The 20,130-nt window shown below is 47.5% G+C and overlaps 1 protein-coding gene across 1 annotated transcript in view; it reads right to left on the reverse strand.

Annotated features, from left to right (window-relative positions):
- The window catches only part of LOC146209325 (beta-hexosaminidase subunit beta-like), a 41,259-nt gene extending 39,385 nt beyond the window's left edge, over positions 1-1,874 (reverse strand). Inside the window, exon 1 of the mRNA XM_084579975.1 lies at positions 1,568-1,874. Within this exon, the coding sequence (XP_084436101.1) occupies positions 1,568-1,874 (307 nt within the window). The remainder of the gene's footprint in view (positions 1-1,567) is intronic.
- Between the last annotated feature and the right edge of the window lie 18,256 nt (positions 1,875-20,130).

Raw genomic sequence — 20,130 nt, forward strand, 5'->3', positions numbered from 1 at the left:
AACGCAGCCGCCGAGGTCGGGTTCGAACCCGGGTACTCCGGCACAGTAGTCGGGCGTCTTACCACTGCACCACCCCGGCGGTCGGGCTCGAGCCCGAGTACTCCGGCACAGTAGTCGGGCGTCTTACTACTGCACCACCCCGGCGGGGCTCCGCAAAAGATAGATAATTGGTTCACAGGAAGTGAAAGGCGCAGTATCTGTCAAACTTGTTTCTGTGCACACCTCAACCGCGTCGTAAGGGAAGGGAGGAAGGTGGGAATGAAAGTGGAAAGAGAGAAAGGGGAGCCGTAGTGGAGGGCTACGGAGTAATTGCGACCACCTGGGGATCTTTAGCGTGCGCTGACATCGCACAGCACACGACGCCTCTTCGTTTCGCCTCCATCGAAACGCAGCCGCCGAGGTCGGGTTCGAGCCCGAGCACTCCGGCACAGTAGACGGGCGTCTTACCACTGCACCACCCCGGCTGGGCTCTTAAAAGTGCATAACTAAATTTTGAACGAATCTATGCGTGTCTTGATGACCGCAAATTTATCATTCGAGAGTTTAGTGCAGAAGGCACATCTCGATCACTGCCAAGGTACGGATACGCACCAGAACTGATTACTACAAAATAATTGAATTAAGAAGGCCACAACTGTCAATAAATGCTTGTTTTTTAAATAACATACTAGAATAATTAAGCGTGTTTCGTTTTGCGAGCATACAGAATTCTTGGAGAAAAATGTGCTTTGAAGCAATGTTCATGTGCGAGTCAAGCTAGTGCTGCAAGTGCGAGAATCTCTTTAGCAAATGACAAAACGTAGCACGTTCTGGTCACGCACACACCACAGTTTGTGAATAACCCAAATATGTCTTTAGATAAAGAGGAATGCAGGTGAGATTAAGTCAGCTTATTACTGATAACTGTTTCACATTTTTCTTGCCTTGGATCGATAGTAATAGCTCATACCGACTATGCTGCCACGTTGAGGTGGCATCAGCATCTTAGATGTCACCATACCTAACTGCTCCTGCACTGATCCCTCACTAAGCAGTAGTTTAAACAACTGCTGAGCAGAACTCGTCTTTGACGCAAAAAGTCAATAAAATTCAAGACCCGTTGGCACTTTCCACAAAGCAACGTATTTATAACAGCATAAGCTACTGTGAATATAAATGGGTTGTCAAAGCAACGATTATAGGAATTTAATAATCCGACAACCTGCATACATCTGCTACAATTGCTAATTAGGCAGACGGTGGGTGTCTGCGACAGCATGGCATCCATGGGCTCCGTGTTATTTTTACTGAAAAGAACAAGGTGGCGAGGCCGATTCCGTTATCCAAACCACTTAAACCTGTAAATGCGGTGTAGTTAGAGGTTTCAGAAGCATATATTAATATCGTTATTGTCCAGCCAATATTTCCGCTCGAAAGTCAACCAGATGTTTTTTCTACATGTATAAGTTACCCTCATCCAAGCGGTTCCTGTTGTTTGAAGGCGCATCACACGGTACAAAGTGTTACTGTCGCCTATGTTGCAGCGAATCCCGGGCAAACATCCCATCCATGCTCTTTTTCCACTCACAACTCTCGTTGGCCTTAGGGGGTGGGTAGCCGCAATTCAGAAACTCGCTATTCTGTTGCACCACCACGTGCAGACTTCTCAGCAGAATGGCGGAAGCGTCTCTGTCATTGTCCACGTCGGAAGAGACGTTAGACGACATTAACGCCAGCTTGCGGTAGCGGACGATGGCCCGCGTCACCACATCGCAATTAGTGTTTGACGTTATCCGGAAGTGGCGGCTATCCAACAGACGCGTCTTTGTCGGAGACAGCTTGAGGTGCCTCGGCGCTGGCCACAGCAGGGGAGGCTTCCTCAGGCTCACCTGCATAGTGACGAGGAATTATCTTGTATGTCGTTGTGTGCTGTAAGATTCCACATGGTGGCTCATTACGGAATGAAAAAAATTCCTGGTGGAGGGAGCAAGAAGAACCAGCGTGAACTCGGATACATATTCGGACATGGCATATGCGCGTAAGGTAGAATCGCGAGCTTTAACTTTCAAGCAACACGTAGTCACACCTTAGTGCACAGATCGAATGCACAGTACTGATGTTATCCCGTTATATGCGCCAAATCAGGGGTAAGACACCTAGTTGTTGTTGTTGCGACTGTAGGAAGAAAAGAAAATGCACGGGCCTGCTACTGGCTCTGCAGCTCAACCACCTCCGCTGCCTCGTGAGGACAAAAAAAAATACTATAGAGAAGAAAGAAACAGGAGAGAGAAAGACGCACGCCGCAACAGCTGTCGTCCATCACCGAAACGGTGCAGGCTGCAATGACGGCCTACAACAGGTACAACCGTCGTTGGCAGGCGAGCCCCCGCCGCATACGGTGGGGGCCTACCATTCTCAGCCCCGTAGGGTCAGCAGCAACCCCATCCAACTAACACACCTCCCCTAATCCCACATTCTGTATACCTATATCAGCGACATAAAAATAAAATACAAAAAAAAATTGCTGGGGTTTAGATTTAGTTAAACCAGGTAGGTTGCGTAAGCAAAACCGACGTAGCTTCTCTTTGCGTTCTTTCTTCTGTTTCCTCTTCTCTTCCTTTTTTCTCTTCTTCTTTTTCTTTATCTTTTCCTTCTTCTTCTTCTTCCTTTTTCTTTTTATTTCTCTTTCACTTCTTTTTCTGCCTTTTCTTCCTATTTTTCTCTTTATTTCTCTTATTCTTCTGTGGCCCGGCGTGGCTACCGACCGGGTTTACCCGACGGCTTGAAGAGGAGCCCCATCTGCGGTCACTCTTAAGGTAAAATGGGGCTACCAGCCGGGTTTACGCGATGGGCTGAAACCTCGCGTAGTATTGCTTGCGCAATAATAATTGGTACACAGGAAGGGAAAGGTGCAGTATCTGTCTCAATAGTTTCTTGAACTGATTGATTTATAGGAAGGGAAAGACGCGGTAACTGTCTCACTTGTTTGCTGTGGACACCTTAACCGCGCCGTGAGGGAAGGGAGGAAGGTGGGAGTGAAAGTGGAAAGAGAGAAAGAGGAGTCGTAGTGGAGGGCTACGGAGCAATTTCGACCACCTGGGGAATTACATACGCCTCTCCCTGCTCTGAAATGCGTCCCAGGCTGTTTCCAGTCTATTGTTTTTAGGTTGCGTTTACGTACAAAGCGATATATTAGGTCGCTTTTTTTTTTCGGCAATATAGCGTCTGACCGAGTGAGATAAATAATGCGGAAAAAATGACGAATGACGTAGTATATAGAAGCCGAGTGCGAATTAAGTGCTGGAACATGCCATGTGGCACCTCGTTTTCAGTTTGGTTTGATTTATGGGAGTTAAGCTGATTTAAACTGATTTATGTTCCAAAGCGACTTAGGCTGTGGGGAAGGTGTAGTGAAGGGCTTTGGAATTTTTGACCAATCTGAGATCTTTAATGGGCCCTGAGATTGCACAGCGCACGGGCGCCTTGCCTTTTACTTTCCTTAAATATTTTTTCACTTTCCTTTTACTTTCTGCCGCGGCTTCGGTTCGATTGGATTGGAAAACATTTATTTCGTCGCTCAAGCAGGTCTAGGGAGAGACGTACTAGATGGCCGCTAGTCCATGGCTGGTGGCGACATTATTAGCCCACTCGATGGCCCGTAGTTGGATCTTCGGGTCCGAGCTGACCAGCACGGCTTCCCACTGCTCGAGAGAAGGGAGCTGCATTAATTCCACCGCAGGTGGATCATTTGCGCAGTTCCAGAGAATGTGATCGTATGTCGCTCTTTCGCCGCATTTACTGCAGGTTGGGTTGTACTGGCCTCGGTACATGAGGGCAAGCACCGCCAAGTTTAGGAGGGAGCGTGCTTGTAGTTGGCGCCAGGCCTGCGCCTTCGTTAAGGATTTGTGGGGAGGCGGCTATGTGCGCCTTTCCAGCATGGAGTGGTCGGTAATATCAGTGACTCGTGAATTTCGGGTCGGAGGGCGCGCTCCCTGCCCTGTCGACGAAACCTCGGGCTTGCGCGTGAGCCGCCTCGTTCTCAGGATTAGACGAGTCGGCCGGGATCCAGAATTTTCTTTATTCGGAGCAGGGGTGCTTTGGAGGATGCGGAGGGAGGTGGACGTGATGCGGCTCCTTGTGAAATTGCGAATGGCTGTTTTAGAATCACTGACTATAATATCAGCGGACGTGTTTGCTATAGCTAAGGCTATGACCGCTTCCTCTGCCTTCTCGGATGAGGTGGTATTCAAGGTCAAGCATGCCCCGGACAATAATATTATGGATGGAAGAAAAACGTTTATTTTCATCGATGTTTAGAGGTGATGGTTTAGTTGGGTTGTTTACCGCGCCAGATGGCCCCCAGTTGCGTCCTGTCGGCAATATCTGATCCCGTCGGCAAATGATTAACTCTAGCGCCGTTCATTCTAGCGATGCATCTGCTTTACACAGATGAACGACGCCTTTCTAAAATGTCCACCATTGTTGTTAATTACAAGAAAAGCTCTTGAGGAACTTTTTACAACCGGGTAAAAAAGCAGGCTTGTTAACGCCCTCAAAAGCGATGGCAAGTATGCCAGATAGGTAGTGGGATAGGAGTGGCGCCGTGTAAGAAAATGCTAAGCATAACCGTATAGAACGACTCTACTTGCCATGATATGAGCAGGTAAAGCTTTAAATGCTTTTGCAACGTTTATATAATTTCGTCAATTAATTATTGCTGTATATTATTGAATCATCTGCCACAAGACTCACACCGTGCGTTGGGGCCTCGTGCATTGCATAGTAGCTGGATGCTTCATCGAGCACCCCATTGGAGAGTTACCGATAAACGAGCGGAAAACAAGCGCAGCAACTGGTCATGCGGCACAAGTGGACAGCTCTCGCTTTGAAGGACGTCATCATACTTTTGAGCTACATGATCAGAAGACATTATTTGTTTCCGAGAATCACGCACTTACCCAAACTCCGTTTTCCTTTTATTATCGTGCGCATGCGCTATCGAAGCCTCTGTTCTGCCATGGAAGCAATCTTACGAATTCGACTCTATTGAAACTGATCTCTGCCTGCAGACTCCACTTTGTGCACTGGTCTGCTCAGTACGGAGTTTCTTGAGTAACTCCTGTATCCTACAAGCAATTCATATCACCTCTCCTAAATGCAAAAGTCAAACACTACTGGATTTCCTTATGCGCCATAAAACCCCAATACAATACAATACAATACTACTGGATTTCGTCCGTTTTACCTTCAGCTCAACCTCAACGCCAGATTTTCGAGTCAAGCCATAGCAGCTCAAATGTTATGTCGTTGTGTAGCTAATGTCGAGTGTACGAGAAACACAAGAATTACACCGTTGAATAGCTTATGTCGAGTATAACTGAAACCTACTAATTACGTATTGTATTTGCAGTTAATTGCGAATAATCGAGAATAAACTATCATTTTTACGCTAGAGCATCAGATCATACGTCGATAGCTTATATCAACTACGATTACTTTACAACAATTACAGGTCTTAATTATTCACAGGTAAATATTTACTCATGATTACAATTCAACTACGAAAGTAATATTACACCGAAAATTCTAGACGAGTATATTCCAGTAACAGGCCCCAAACCACGCAAATCCACTCAAAATCAAGCAATCATTCGCCTAACGCGGTTCATGGTTTAAACCACTGGCAACTTTTTCAGCTCATTTTTGAGCCCCACGACGTGAGCATCCGCGGAGCGCCTGATTCGCTTGACTGATGACAAAGAGGAGAAAGAAATACCGTCCTCTCCGTGTTTAGGAGACGTGAGAGAGAGAGAGAGAGAGAGAGAGAGAGAGAGAGAGAGAGAGAGAGAGAGAGAGAGAGAGAGAGAGAGAGAAGTATGTAGGTGGACAGAGGGCAGCATGCTACTTGAGAAACGTGGACGCGAGGGCCCCGCCGGGGTGGCACAGTGGTAAGACGCCCGACTACTGTGCCGGAGTTCCCGGGTTCGAACCCGACCTTGGCGGCTGCGTTTCGATGGAGCCGAAACGAAGTGGCGTCCGTGTGCTGTGCGATGTCAGCGCACGTTAAAGATCCCCAGGTGGTCGAAATTACTCCGTAGCCCTCCACTACGGCTCCTCCTTCTCCCTTTCCACTTTCACTCCCACCTTCCTCCCTTCTCTTACGGCGCGGTTCAGGTGTCCACAGAGCAAGTGTGACAGATACTGCGCCTTTCCCTTCCTGTGAACCAACCAACCGGACGCGGAGGATTGAACGGCTTTAGGCAAGGGTGAAAGCGTCTCATTGTTCAGCACCCTATTTTACAACGGATGTGCGTTCGGAAGAGGCTTTGCTGACTGCACAGAGCCCTTTCGTGGGCAAACGTAGAATCAAGCACTTCAGCCCGCAAAGGTAGTTCGTGTTACAGTGTCCACACGAGGGCTTCGAATTCCAGATTGTATGCTCTAACCAGCCCGCCCAAATAGCCGTATAAGTTAACGAAACCTGCTGTGAGCGATCATTGGAAAAACTGTACAGCACCACAACAGTCGTAAGTCTGAATTCAGCTCCGGCTGCATTACTTAAAAAAAAAATAAACAGAACAAAACTGCAACAATCCTACAAGACATTGTCTTCGCAAAGAGCTGACAATCGAACATTGTCGTTGCACATTTGCAACTATCCTGTGAGTATTGTTTTTTGAATCCAATTAAGTATTTATTTCTGTGCCTTATACACCAACGATGCTCAGCAGAGCATGAGATGTACCTACCTGCAGGTCGGCGATTTCCTGCTCGGCGGCACGGTCGACCACGTTCGCCCGGTAGTCCTATAAGCACAGCACACTCGTTTAGTGGCTGTTGTGTATGCCTAACTGCATTGAATAACTCATTCTACTTGCGATCAATAGACAGAAAACGCATGTTAAAGATTGGAGATTATAACGTGAAGATATTAAGGTTATGACGAAATAGAGATGTGGCGTCCCTCTGCCGACTCCCATTGCAGAATCCTTGTTCGCGTAGTTGAACTATGCAACCCGCCCAATCACTAATTTCATAAATAATGCTTTTGGAGCATGTGTCATCTCTAAATGCCATACAGACTTAAGCTAACACATTATGTGAGTTACCCGTAAGAGATACAAATACCAGCTATAACCAAGCAGCGCATGCGTGCATGCGTGACCCAGGATTAGCCTGTCTGACTTTGGACAAAGCGTCCCGGGTTCAACTCAATCTCACAGAAGTTAGCCAACTCGGCCATGTCATGTGCTCTCGTAACGTCTCACAGCTCCTGCTGACCAGTCAGGTTGCGGGCCACGTAATCTGCAAAAATTTCCTCCGCTTCGAAAAAAAACATGCGCCCCGTTTACCATGAGAGCCGGAGGAGTGATAGAGCAACGGCGCTGCAAGCCCGTTTTGAGGGAAGACAGGACGTCTTATATACAGATGCCGCACAATGCGCGAACGGTAGGGGACGTGTTTCAGTAGCAACTAGAGAAGACGGGGGCTCGGTAGTTTGCTGCAGCACCCGAAATTCGACCACTACGGAGGCGGAAGAGGTGGCCATCGCGCTAGCTCTAACACAACAACAGGTCAAAGAATTATAGTTGCAGACTCGAAATCTGCCCCGCCGGGGTGGTGCAGTGGTAAGACGCCCGACTACTGTGCCGGAGTTCCCGGGTTCGAACCCGACCTCGGCGGCTGCGTTTCGATGGAGGCGAAACGAAGAGGCGTCGTGTGCTGTGCGATGTCAGCGCACGTTAAAGATCCCCAGGTGGTCGAAATTACTCCGTAGCCCTCCACTACGGCTCCTCTTTCTCTCTTTCCACTTTCATTCCCACCTTCCTCCCTTCCCTTACGGTGCGGTTCGGGTGTCCACAGAGCAAGTGTGACAGTTACTGCGCCTTTCCCTTCCTGTGAACCAATTTAACTTAACTTTAACTCGAAATCAGCGATTAGAAACTTTGACGCGGGCCGCATTTCGGCCATAGCAGCAAGAGTGTTGGCCAGTGGTCCACCACCGGCAGAGCAGGTCGCGCTCATTTGGACACCGGCGCACCAGGGGTTGAGGGGGAACGAGAAAGCGCACGTACTGGCCCGAGGATTAGCTACATTCCGGGATCCCAGTGACGACTTATGCGCAACCCCGTACCCCTTGCGCGATGAGGAGCCCCTGCAGTTCGACGATGACCTTAACACCTACCAAGACATCCTAAATCATTACAAATTAGGCAGATCAGTACTACCAAAAGCGTGTAAGCAACTCACCAAAGGCGAGGAAGTTATGTGACGTTAAGCTACGGACTGGAGTATTCCCTAACCCCCAGCTTTACAGCAAGTGGCACCCGGAAATTTTTAGCCCCAGGTGCAAACGTTGCGATGGCATAGCGGAGATGATCCATATGATATGGACGTGTCCTAGATTTGGAGAACCTGACAGAACAGATGAGTCCTGGGAGGCACTACTTCTCAAGCAGGACGAAAAAGGGCAACGAGAAGTCATCTGTCTTGCTCTGGCCGCTGCTCAGATCCAAAGGATCCAGGTCGACGGCTGAGGGGGAGGATATGGTTGGGACAGAGCTTCGCCTCGGATCCTCACCCGCCTTTTGACGGGTGCGATAAATGTTATTGCGCTCTCTCTCCCAGCGAGAGACATAGTCGTGAATTTACGCTCACAACGCAACACCGACAAAGCAGGCGCCAGACATTTTGCCGGAAGATGTCTTTCAACTTTGTCGCTTCAAGATGAAGTGACTGGATACTCAATATATTTTTTCTATTTACGAACTTTTATGGACAGCGTTAATCGAATAAATATGAGAGCGACCTTTGCTCTTTATTGCTCACAGCTGCTACGCTGCTGATGGTGCCAGTGACGACGATGATTGCACTTAATGCAAGCAACAAGCATAGGAATTTATACACGCGGTCTCCATCATAAATAACCCACTGCTCTTCCAAACAAGTGAATGGCGTCGCGGAACCAGCAGCAAGGAAAGGTGCAGCACGCTGAAAGGAAACGCTTTTAATTGCATCAGATAACATCTTCAGTCGAAAATCTGAAGAAGAAGGTCGCTGACGCTATGAAGACTGAGGTATTCAAACTCGCGCCAAAACTGGCTCTCTCACTGGATGAAAGTATAGTGTAGTGTGGTTTGCCTTGGAAGGTAAGAACCAGTCGGAGTGAAGTGTAGTAGACACGACTGCCGACTTTCTCAATGAACAAGGAGTCGTAAAATGTTTCATTGAACACAAAAAGAACACAGTGGTAACATTCGCTGACGCGCATGATCTTAGAGAGATCAACGGATGACAGCAGCCTTTGTAGCGGTGCGGCGTGCGATGCCACTATGGTGTACGTTGACGAGACAGCGGTAAAGAGAGATCCAGTAAATCTGTAGTCAATCCAGTAAATCTGCAGATCTCCAGTAAATCTGTATTCAACGTCGTGAGCAAAAAACAATGACGCGGCTCTGGCATGTAGGTGGCTCGCGTGGTCGGGAACCAATTGGTCATACGGCTGCATGACATTATACGACCACAATACATGACCGACATGTTAGGCGCTGTCATCTAGGGCCCTCGCCTTTTAGACAGGCGAGTGAGATCTGAATCGGCCTTCCAGGAGCCTCGTATTTTGAGTCAGATACGCTCTAGAACACAAATGCACGTTCATAAGCTTGGTTAAGAGGGGCCTCGTATCTATGCCAGGTTGCATTTTAGATAAGACTGTATGATAAAAAGTATGCAGGTGGTATTAGAGCAAGAAACGAAGACATGAATGATTTGGCGAGGAACAGCGTCAATGTACGCGAACAGGTATCTGCTCGCAGAGTTAGCAAATGGGAGCCATTATCACTGCAGCGTCATACCCTTAAATAACGGATGTCTGAGAATGACTGGTGATATTTATAATTCTCCATTTTCCTTTGCATGTATATATTATATTGACTTTTACGTTCTACTCATTTTTTACCCTGAACTTCTATCCTTCAAGCTGGTCTTTTAGGCAGGGCTCAGATAAATGAGAGCGGGACTTTTCTTAATAACCACCTTTATCACAAATCCATCTGACTATCAGTGCCATACAACGACTGTCTGGGCATTTAAAAACTATTACCAATGGGACCGCCCATTGGGCAGTCGCAATACGTCACTTTCAGCAAGGTAAGCACGCATGGCTGGAACAGCTAACTTCGTACGCCCTCCCCCAAGCGTGTCTCGATCTCTCACCATTCGGCGCCATCATTAAACTGCTATCGGCATCTTGCGTAATAAAGATTTTCAGTGGGTGTTTTATGGGCGATAAAATTATTTATTTCCCTTATTATTTCCCTATTGCTGTTCACGCTCTTCGACGCCCACTTCTTGCCTGCTTCTTGCTTGTTTGTTATGTAGCTGCTTTTTAGCTCACCAAACGGTGAGCTTCGTGACGGTTTGCAGATAATTACAGATAATTTTATGAGCTCAGTAATCTGGCTGCTTAAGCGTTCTACAAATGCTTGAAAAATTGTCCCTCCCTTCCACAGAGAAATGAGAAGCGCGAACAGGAACATTCAATTCTTTTTAAAAGATTGGTTTGGCTTGTGGGGTTTAACGTCCCAAAGCGACTCAGGCTATGAGAGACGCCGTAGGGGAGGACTCCGGAAATTTCAACCACCTGGGGTTCTTTAACGTGCGCTGACATCGCACAACATACGGTTGATTCAGCTATACAGACCGCTGAAGGTAAATTGCTATCATTTTAGAGACGATCGCAGTGTTTTGTTTTTCCGAGCGTAGATTTGGAGGCTTTCATTTCGAAGCTGCGTCGCGGTTGCTTTCTGCGTGAAGCGCTCGTGCATACGCAACTAACATTTTGTCGAATCTGTAATCCCGTGAGTGCTTACCGGAGTTAGCGATATTTAGCTTTTGTTTAATTTGAGAAAATTAATGATCGTAAATTGAAATCTCTAGCTTTTCTATTCAACATATCAGCGAGAAACCTCCTACGAATCTTACAGATGTCAGGGCCCGCAACCGGTCAGGTCCAGCAGCTATATTTTAGATTCAACAATTTTCATGTTTAACATGATTTTACATATATTCTTTCTAAAAAAGGATAGATAGTTTTTGACAGTTTTCAAAATTATGAAGACCTTACGAAAGTTTCGCACCTTTATCCACGTTGTCCCCGCGGTGCTATGTTTTTTGAAGAGGTATGGTATCGACATCAACCTTTTCGTACGGAACTTTTTAAACGTTTTTGAACAGCAGCCTCAAATTAACACTTGTGTTTGCATATGAATATACCCCTTTTCTGGTAGCCTAATGAATGATGGTCCTGCTTGTGTTACATCTCTTTACCGCAGCACAGCCTCTACGTGGCTGCGTGCAAGGGGTGCCAGGCCTTTCAAGGTAGCTGTTCCTGGTGAACGCCGGAAGTACTGATTGATTCATATGTTAACAGAACATTTTGGTTTATAGATTGCTCGCACAGTGTACACTGGACGGTAGCAGCCTATTTAATTGCTCTAAATTTTTTTGCTATTAGAAGGAAAATGGCTATTTTTAATAACCTTTGAAACAAGCTTTCTTGCTGCAAATTATACAACAGAAAAAAATAAATAAAAGACGTTTCAATAATAGAAATAGAATGCAGATTCAAAAATATTTTTTATGACAAATACTCAGGGAAAATATCAGAAAACTTGGGAATAATTAATTTAACTGGACAGGAGTAAAAAAAATTAAATTTACATAATAATAACTCTTGAGTAACATAAATTCTGGAAAATACAATATGTTTGAACTGTTTCTTTAAACTCACCAGCAAGATTTTGAAATTATGACTCAAATGAGTTTTGCGGTAGAAATATTTTCCTGTACTACCTGAAGAAGGTCAATTTCAGCTTTTGATTTGAAATAAACTTTTCTCTCCGAGAAAGAAACTTTAAAGCTATAATTTTTTACTTAATCAAAGTTTGATAAAAGTGATTCATATCATTCTAAGCTTCAACGTAAATCTCTTTGGGTAATGCCAGAAGAAATTATAAAACGAAACGTATGACCGCCCTGACATTTGCAACGAACGCTTGATATGAAACGTAGAAACAAAACGCGATGAAATCAAATAAAGTACACAGATATTATATTTTTGTTTACCAAAGCCTATTGACAAAGAATTCAATGTCTATACGGCCGCTGACACGCCACGGGCTAACGGGCTATACGTTGAACAGACGCGAAAGCGAACATGTCACTGCGGGTTCGCTGAACCGCCGCTTTTTGTGGATGCTTCACTGCATAATTATTAAGTCTGCGGTGAAGCGTCCTCAAATAGAGGCGGGGCAAATAAAAATCGAAAAATTGAGCTAAGTGTATCCAAATTTTAAATTTCAATTTTTCGATAGTCAGTGATCAAATTACCGTGGCGCGGTAACGATAGAGTTAACCTGAGCTATATATTATCTACGTGGAATCATTTTGGTTAAATGAGGACCGATGAATATTCTCGTACTGCCTTTCTGGTCTAGTAGAAATTTTTTTATAGTAGGAAGGAGCTGCGACCGGATGATATCCTGAATTATTGCTAAGCAACACTGTAAAAGGCAACAAATAAAAGGTAAATTGGTCACTCACCGTAATCGTGCTGCGTGTGGCACAGAAAACGACCAAGAATGCGACCAGTATCTGCAGCACCTTCCAGCAGTCCCTGGCGTAGCGCCTGGGCAGCCATCGCAGCAGCAGCCGAGGAGGTCGCTGAGTCAAGCTGAGCGCAGACTCCAGCAGGCTGAGCAGCGGGCCACTGCTGGGTGCCGTTCTGAGGTCAGCCTTGGCGACGCTACGAATGGTTCGCAGTGGAGTCGCGTTAGGAAGACATAGTCAAAGCTATCTTATCTTTAAATGTCTTTTTCAGCAGGGCGCTAATCTGAGGAGAAAGCGTTTTGACAGGCCAATTACAGTGTACTCCATGGCACTGCCTGAGAATGCTTGCTCAAAAAAAAAAAAAAAAAAAAAAAACAAAAAAAAAAAAACAACACGAAGGCACCGATTCACTATATCAGCCTGTCGTGAAAATATGCTAAAGTTGGATATGCTAGGACGCCCGGATGTTTTAGTACACCCAAGACTCGCGACCAAAAATATGGTTTTGACGAAAAACGCCTGCTTATTCTAAACTGTACTGTACTATCCATTTTACTGACGTGTTCACTACAGATACTTACCGCCATATTAGCAATACCCCCGCCCCCCTAGCTACGTTTCAGCCCGGAAATATTAGCGACAGGCCATTCTTTGCAACAGGGCCTTCTGCTCTTCCAACAACTGCGAAATGGAACTGAGCCAGTAAATGTTTCTTTTGCATGACTGTCTTGATTCTATACTTTGTACAAAACAAGCGAATAGCAAAATGCAGGTTGCACGGCTGTACATGCTTCATCTCCGCAGTTACAGTAGGTGATGCAGTGGACCATATGGGACGGAGACGACGGTTTTTGTTGCGGTCAGATTGCTTGTCGAGCTCGTAAGAGTGGTTCACTTGTGGAAGCTATCGCCTATGGGCTTATTGAGAACTACTCGTGAAGTGCGCCGCAATAAGCTGCAGAAAGCGTACACAGTGTGCCTATAGGCAAGGTCGAGAACAGAAATATGTGTTTCTAGTCTCCTGCATTCTAAACGGATATCACCCGACCCATTCGAATAGGAACGGGCGTCTCGCGGGACACAACCCGGGATCTCGTCTTTACGGGACCAGAGATTGCAGCTACCTGGTGCAATACTCGGGAAACATTCGGAAGCGACCACTAGGTTCTGGAGATTGTCATGCAGGAACCTACTCGACAACGTACGCGACCAGCTAAAGTGGTCAACTGGGACTGCTTTCGTGACAAGCGAAATGAGCAGGGCTCTTCCCAGGCTATCACAGACATCGCCGCTTGCTCAGTCGACATCCACAAACAAGTTGCAGACGTTACTGCTGAAATAGCTGTGGAGGATGCCGTACCAAATTGCGACAGATATTATGCCCAACTGTGGGACCGCAAGCGCAAGCTGGAGGCCCTGATGGAAATTCTCAAGTGGGATCAAAATCGTCGACGACGGCTCGCCCGAGTCCATACAAACATCGAGAACTATGCCGTAGAGCTTACACGCCAAAACTGGCACAATATATGTGACCAGATGAATAAGGCTCCTAACACCAGAAGCACCTGGAAACTACTCCGTCATCTTCTCGACCCTGAAGGGAGCAAGTTCCAAGCTCGCCAGCAGCTCCAGCGTATCTTCCACCAATTTCTTGGCACCTCAGACACCCTTAAATAAAAGATAGGTAGTAGACACCTACATCCGCCCGGGACCCGTGATATCTCTGCTTCTTTATCAGGGGAAAGAAAACACCCTTTTAGATGCTCCCATAACATTACCGGAGGTACAAGTGAGCTCAATTGTCTCAAGACAAACTCAGCTGCAGGGCCGGACCGGATATCTAAACTATGCTTCGGAACCTCGACGGCGCCTCGATTCATGCGCTCACATACTTTCTGCAAAAATGCTGGGAGTGGGAAGCCATCCCGCAACAGTGGAGATGCGCAAATCACTTGCTTATCCCCAGGCCGGGCAAACCACCTACTCTCTCGAACCTCCGTCCCATTTCTCTCACGTCCTGCGTGGGAAAACTATTGGAGCATATAATTCAGACCCGTCTTCTTCGTTATCTAGAAGAACATCACCGACGCTCAGACACGATGTTTGGTTTTCGACTGCACCTTGATGCCCCAGACATCATGCTCTTGCTCAAGCATCAGATGCTGACACATAGCACTTTGGACACCAAAGTCATAGTTGGTCTAGATGTCACGAAGGCCTTTGACAATGTCCGGCACGAAGCCATTCTGCAGAACCTCCAGACCCTAGGGGTGGGACAACGAACGTATGCATATATACGCGACTTTCTCACGAACCGCACAATGCAACTTGACACCGGCTCAGGAGATCCTTCCATCATCTCTCCTGGGAGCCGAGGTGCACTCCAAGGTTCGATGGTTTCGCCACTCCTGTTCAATATGGCGCTGCGTGGCCTACCCAATCTTTTGGCAGACATCCCCCACTTGCACCACAGCCTCTACGCCGACGACTTCACTCTGGATTACACACGGCAGTGACGGCCAGATCGAGGCGACTCTGCAGACAGCCATCAATTGCGTTGGTACCTACCTGGCCATTGTCGGCCTATCCTGCTTGGTCACCAAGTCTGAATACATTATTGTCCCGACCACGGTTAGACGCCCCAGATCACCTCCGGCATCCTTAATTCCGCAAGTACCGGGCACCCCTATACCCCGTACCGACCGAATCCGCATCCTGGGCCTTCATCTACAAGATAATGGAGGAAGCTCCACTCTTTTCAGCGAATGGATCGATCTGTACTCCGATCAGCCGCCTGCTCAAGAGAGTCGCCAATAAGCATAAGGGAATGCGCGAATCCAACCTTTTGCGCCTCATACAAGCCTTCGTTTGTACGCGCATTGCCTACGTTGCCCCTTACCTTCGCCTCACGAGAAAAGATCAGGAGCGACTGGGTGCACACTACGCGAGGCATACAAGACAGCATTGGGTCTACCCATGTCCATTTCCACCACCAAATTGATGACCCTCAGGATCTCCAACAGAGTAGACGAGCTGATTGAAGCGACTTTAGCTTCCCAATATGAGCGCCTCTCGCTGACACATGCGGGCCGTGCAGTACTGAGCCAGGTAGGAATCACGCCTTTGAGGGCGACTTCTACGTATATGAACCTCACACCTGAGCAGAGACTCAACCTTCGTATACCTCCGCTTCCCAAACGTATGCGTCCAGAGTATCATACAGAGCGCAGAGCCGACCAAGCCCGGCAACTCCGGAAACGTTTTGCCAGTCACCCCAATGTTACGTACACAGATGCCTCCCACCACCCCCGTCGCCCCGCTATGGTTGCGGTTGCATTGGCACCGCACCGAAATTGGCACAACGCCTGCAGCGTCCTCAACGCCGCAACAGTTACCACCGCGGAAGAGGTTGCCATCGCGTTAACTCTGACCGACCCCTCCACCACAGTAGTCACAGGTGCCTCCCACCACCCCCGTCGCCCCGCTATGGTTGCGGTTGCATTGGCACCGCACCGAAATTGGCACAACGCCTGCAGCGTCCTCAACGCCGCAACAGTTACCACCGCGGAAGAGGTTGCCATCGCGTTAACTCTGACCGACCCCTCCACCAAAGTAGTCTTTAGCGATTCTCAAAAAGCAATTCCTAACTTCCATGCAGGTGATATATCCCGACAGGCACACACTATCCTCCAATCTCTCCCCTTAACGTCTACACCTGGTTTTCTCGTATGGGCCCCTGCCCATGAGGCGCTCAGCGGGAACGCACAGGCGCATGCTATAGCATGAGAACTCAACTACCGGGCGGAGCACTCACCTCAACCTGCCGCTTCCTCTGACACTCTCCATGGCACTCGTTCGCGCCTCGTTACGTACACGGACATCTTCCAGCATTATCGGCTCGAACGGTGTCTATACCCCTCCTGGACTTCGGGAACTATCGCTCCGCGAGGCCGTCCATTGGCGCAAAATACGAAAAGGAACTTTTCCAAACACATGGCTTCATAGCAAACTTTTCCCAAATCTTACTGAACCTACGTGCAAACACTGCTCACAACCGGCCACATTCATTCACATGATGTGGACATGTACACAACACAAGACAGTTCATCTACAGTGGATGCGTTGGAGTCCCTCCTGCGTACTACCGAGCTCGTCCAACAGCGCCAGCTCATTTTGCGCGCACTGGAGGCCGCAGAGTCCCAAGGGATCCCTGCTGACCTCCTCTAAGCAGTGCAACCAGTCTTTCGGCTGGTTCCCATATTTTGGGAGTAAAGAGCTTATCATCATCATCCTGCACTATGCGAGTAGTGACAGCCACACAGGGCGACTTATAAAAGGACACTGAAATAATAACTGAAAATAAAGGCTATTATCGGACTAGATCACTATCTTTTTTTTCCGGTGCAACTGAAAGGACGCTCGCGAGAACATATCACCCGCCAGCGTTACGAAAGAATCTTTAGTGTTCCATTGAAGAAATGAGAAGGGGACCGTGCTTACATGCGGAACAGAGAAGAAGACATACACATGCCCATGGGCATGCCTCCTCCTTTATTTCGTGCGTAAGCGTGATCACTTGAATTTTCTACACCATGATCCAGAGAGGCCGCATCACAGCTCTTTACTGATATGCCATGCATTATATAATTGGTTCACAGGAAAGGGAAAGCGCCGTATCTGTCACATTGTTCTGTGGACACCTTCACCGCGCCGCCGTACGAGAAGGAAGAAAGGCGGGAGGGAAAGCAGAAAGACTGAAAGGGTTGCCGTATTGAGGGCTCAGAAGTAATTTCGACCACCTGGGGACCTTTAACATGCACTGACATTGGACAGCACACGGAGGCCTCTTCGTTTCGCCTGCATCAAAATATGCCATGCGTTGATTCTATATTTTGCGCTATATTTTGTTCGGTATGAAAATTTCATTAAAAAAGCCGATTGATTTATAGGAAGGGAAAGGCACGGTAACTGTTTCACTTGTTTCCTGTGGACACTTCAATCGCGCCGTGAGGGAAGGGAGGAAGGTGGGGATGAAAGTGGAAAGGGAGAAAGAGGAGCTGTAGTGGAGGGCTACGCAATAATTTCGACCACATGGGGATCTTTAACGTGCGCTGACATCTCACAGCACACAGACGCCTCTTCGTTTCGCCTCCATCGAAATGCGCCGCCGAGGTCGGGTTCGAACCCGAGTACTCCTAGTGTTTGCATGAGGTAGCCCCGGCTATCTCAAGCTTCCTCCGAATAGTTTTTGCACACACACACACACACACACACACACACACACACACACACACACACACACACACACACACACACACACACACACACACACACACACACACACACACACACACACACACACACACGCACACGCACACGCACGCACACACACACACACACACGCACGCACGCACGCACGCACGCACGCACGCACGCACGCACACACACACACACACACACACACACACACACACACACACACACACACACACACACACACACACACACACACACACACACACACACACACACACACACACACACACACACACACACACACACACACACACACACACACACACACGGCACAGTAGTCGGGCGTCTTACCACTGCACCCCCCCGGCGGGGCGAAAATGTCGTTAAGGCTAAGGACACGGAACTCTTTTTGTAAGAGGGCTAAGGCGGCCCCCGTCTAATCTTCGCAGTTAACGCTTGTGCTCCGATAGGTGATAAATTAGGCATTTTTTTCTTAGCTCTCATAGCATCATCAGGTGTCATTTTCTGTTAGGAGGATGGTTTTCGAAGTTAAGGTTAATAAGGAATATGTCATGATTTCCTAAATAAATTTCTTTTTCATATTAGTTAGCATACGCAAGTCTGGCCAGAGTGCTTGAAGGTATTTAATAACGCCTCCGTCAAGGTGCAAGGAACTGTTGACAATCTGCGCTGAAATATTTCCCAAGCTTGAGAGCCCCACAACGTACCGCCTAGCAACCTAAGTACTCTATACAGACCCCCGTAACGTCCTCGCTAAACTTGCTGCCGTATCAACCGAGGAACCCACAAGACTGCTAAAGAAAACTATATCTGAGGAGAGTTTGGGCCCATCGGTCCGCTACGGAGGAGGTTCAGTTTGCTGATCGAGGAGGTGACTTATAATTGCTTTTGATGATCGCTGATTTTTTCTTGTGTGCCGTGGTTCTGGTTGTCGGTAATTACGAATTGTTACCTTTTGCTAACGAGTACGGCTGACCATGGGACTGAACCTGCGCACCTTGCGCATTTCGATTGCGGTGCCGTGCGGAAGGGAAAGCCCAGCTGTTGTCGTTGAACCACAACTGCGGACGCCGCCGCGTCGCCAAGTACCATCTCCACATCTGCCCATGACCACAAGCTTTGCTGGCCTATTGTGTGCTGCTGTTTCGCATGAATACCGGGTGAAATTCCCGCAGCAGACCTGCATCGCGAGTACCACTGTATTACGCTAAAGGCAACACGCAGCTGCTACACGGACAGGGGATCAGCAGTTCCAAAAGCAGGAGAAATAAACCGCACTTAATTCAGACGTCTAGATGATCGGTTATGAGGGCAAATTATTTTCAAAGGGTGGCAAAAGACATGAAAGTTCATGTGCAGAAACAAAGAGGCACAATATTCTATTAGCGCTCGCTTCTTCTTGTGATTTTTCTCTACGGGTTTACATATAATAACGAGGAAGTTGCCCGTTACACATGTAACGTGACATTTTTTAGATTGCGTTCTTTTTCTATTAAATTTCACTGATTGCAGGCCGCGCAATCAATTTTTGCGGGTGGTTCCTAGCAGTGTCATTAACCTTTGCATACAGTGCTTTGGGCGCGACTGCAGTCTACCGGGTCTTGAATATTTGGGGGCTGGGATTTAAAAAATTCCTATGCAACATCTACTACCCCATTCGAGCTGAAATAACGTTCACAAAGTATCAAAATATCGTCTACGTTATCTGATAAGTGATTCAACATCGTTACTTGCCTAGATTTCTCGAAATCGAGAAAAAACTGCTCTCGGTGGCGTGCACAATTTTCGCAGAAGAGAGTCGAAAAGATATTTTAACATGATGCGTCATCTGTCGAGCAATGAGAAAGCTCCGTCCCGGCCGTTGGCGCGCTTGCCTCGCTGCCCGACAGATGACGCACCATGTTAAAATAGCTTTTCGACTCTTGTCTGCGAGCAGTTTTTTCTCGATTTCGAAAAATCTAGGCAAGTACCGATGTTGAATCACTTATCAGATAACGTAGACGATATTTTTCTACTTTGTGAACGTTATTTCAGCTCGAATGGTGTAGTAGATTTTGCATAGGAATGTTTTAAATCCCAGCCCCCAAATATTCAAAACCCTGTATGATTTTAAGTGCTTCCACCTCGCCTGGATAGCCTCGTTCTTTTCGTTTTCGCGCGCGTTTTGAACGCGGCGTTCGCAAGCCATGGCAGCGCGAGACACGTGTGGAATTATCCGTAACAATCGCGACTAAGAGCGACAATCACAGTTATTTCGCAAGGTGA

The sequence above is a fragment of the Amblyomma maculatum genome, chromosome 1 (assembly GCF_055883805.1).
Source record: "Amblyomma maculatum isolate TAMU_Amacu chromosome 1, ASM5588380v1, whole genome shotgun sequence".
Classification (NCBI taxonomy): Eukaryota; Metazoa; Arthropoda; class Arachnida; order Ixodida; family Ixodidae; genus Amblyomma; species Amblyomma maculatum.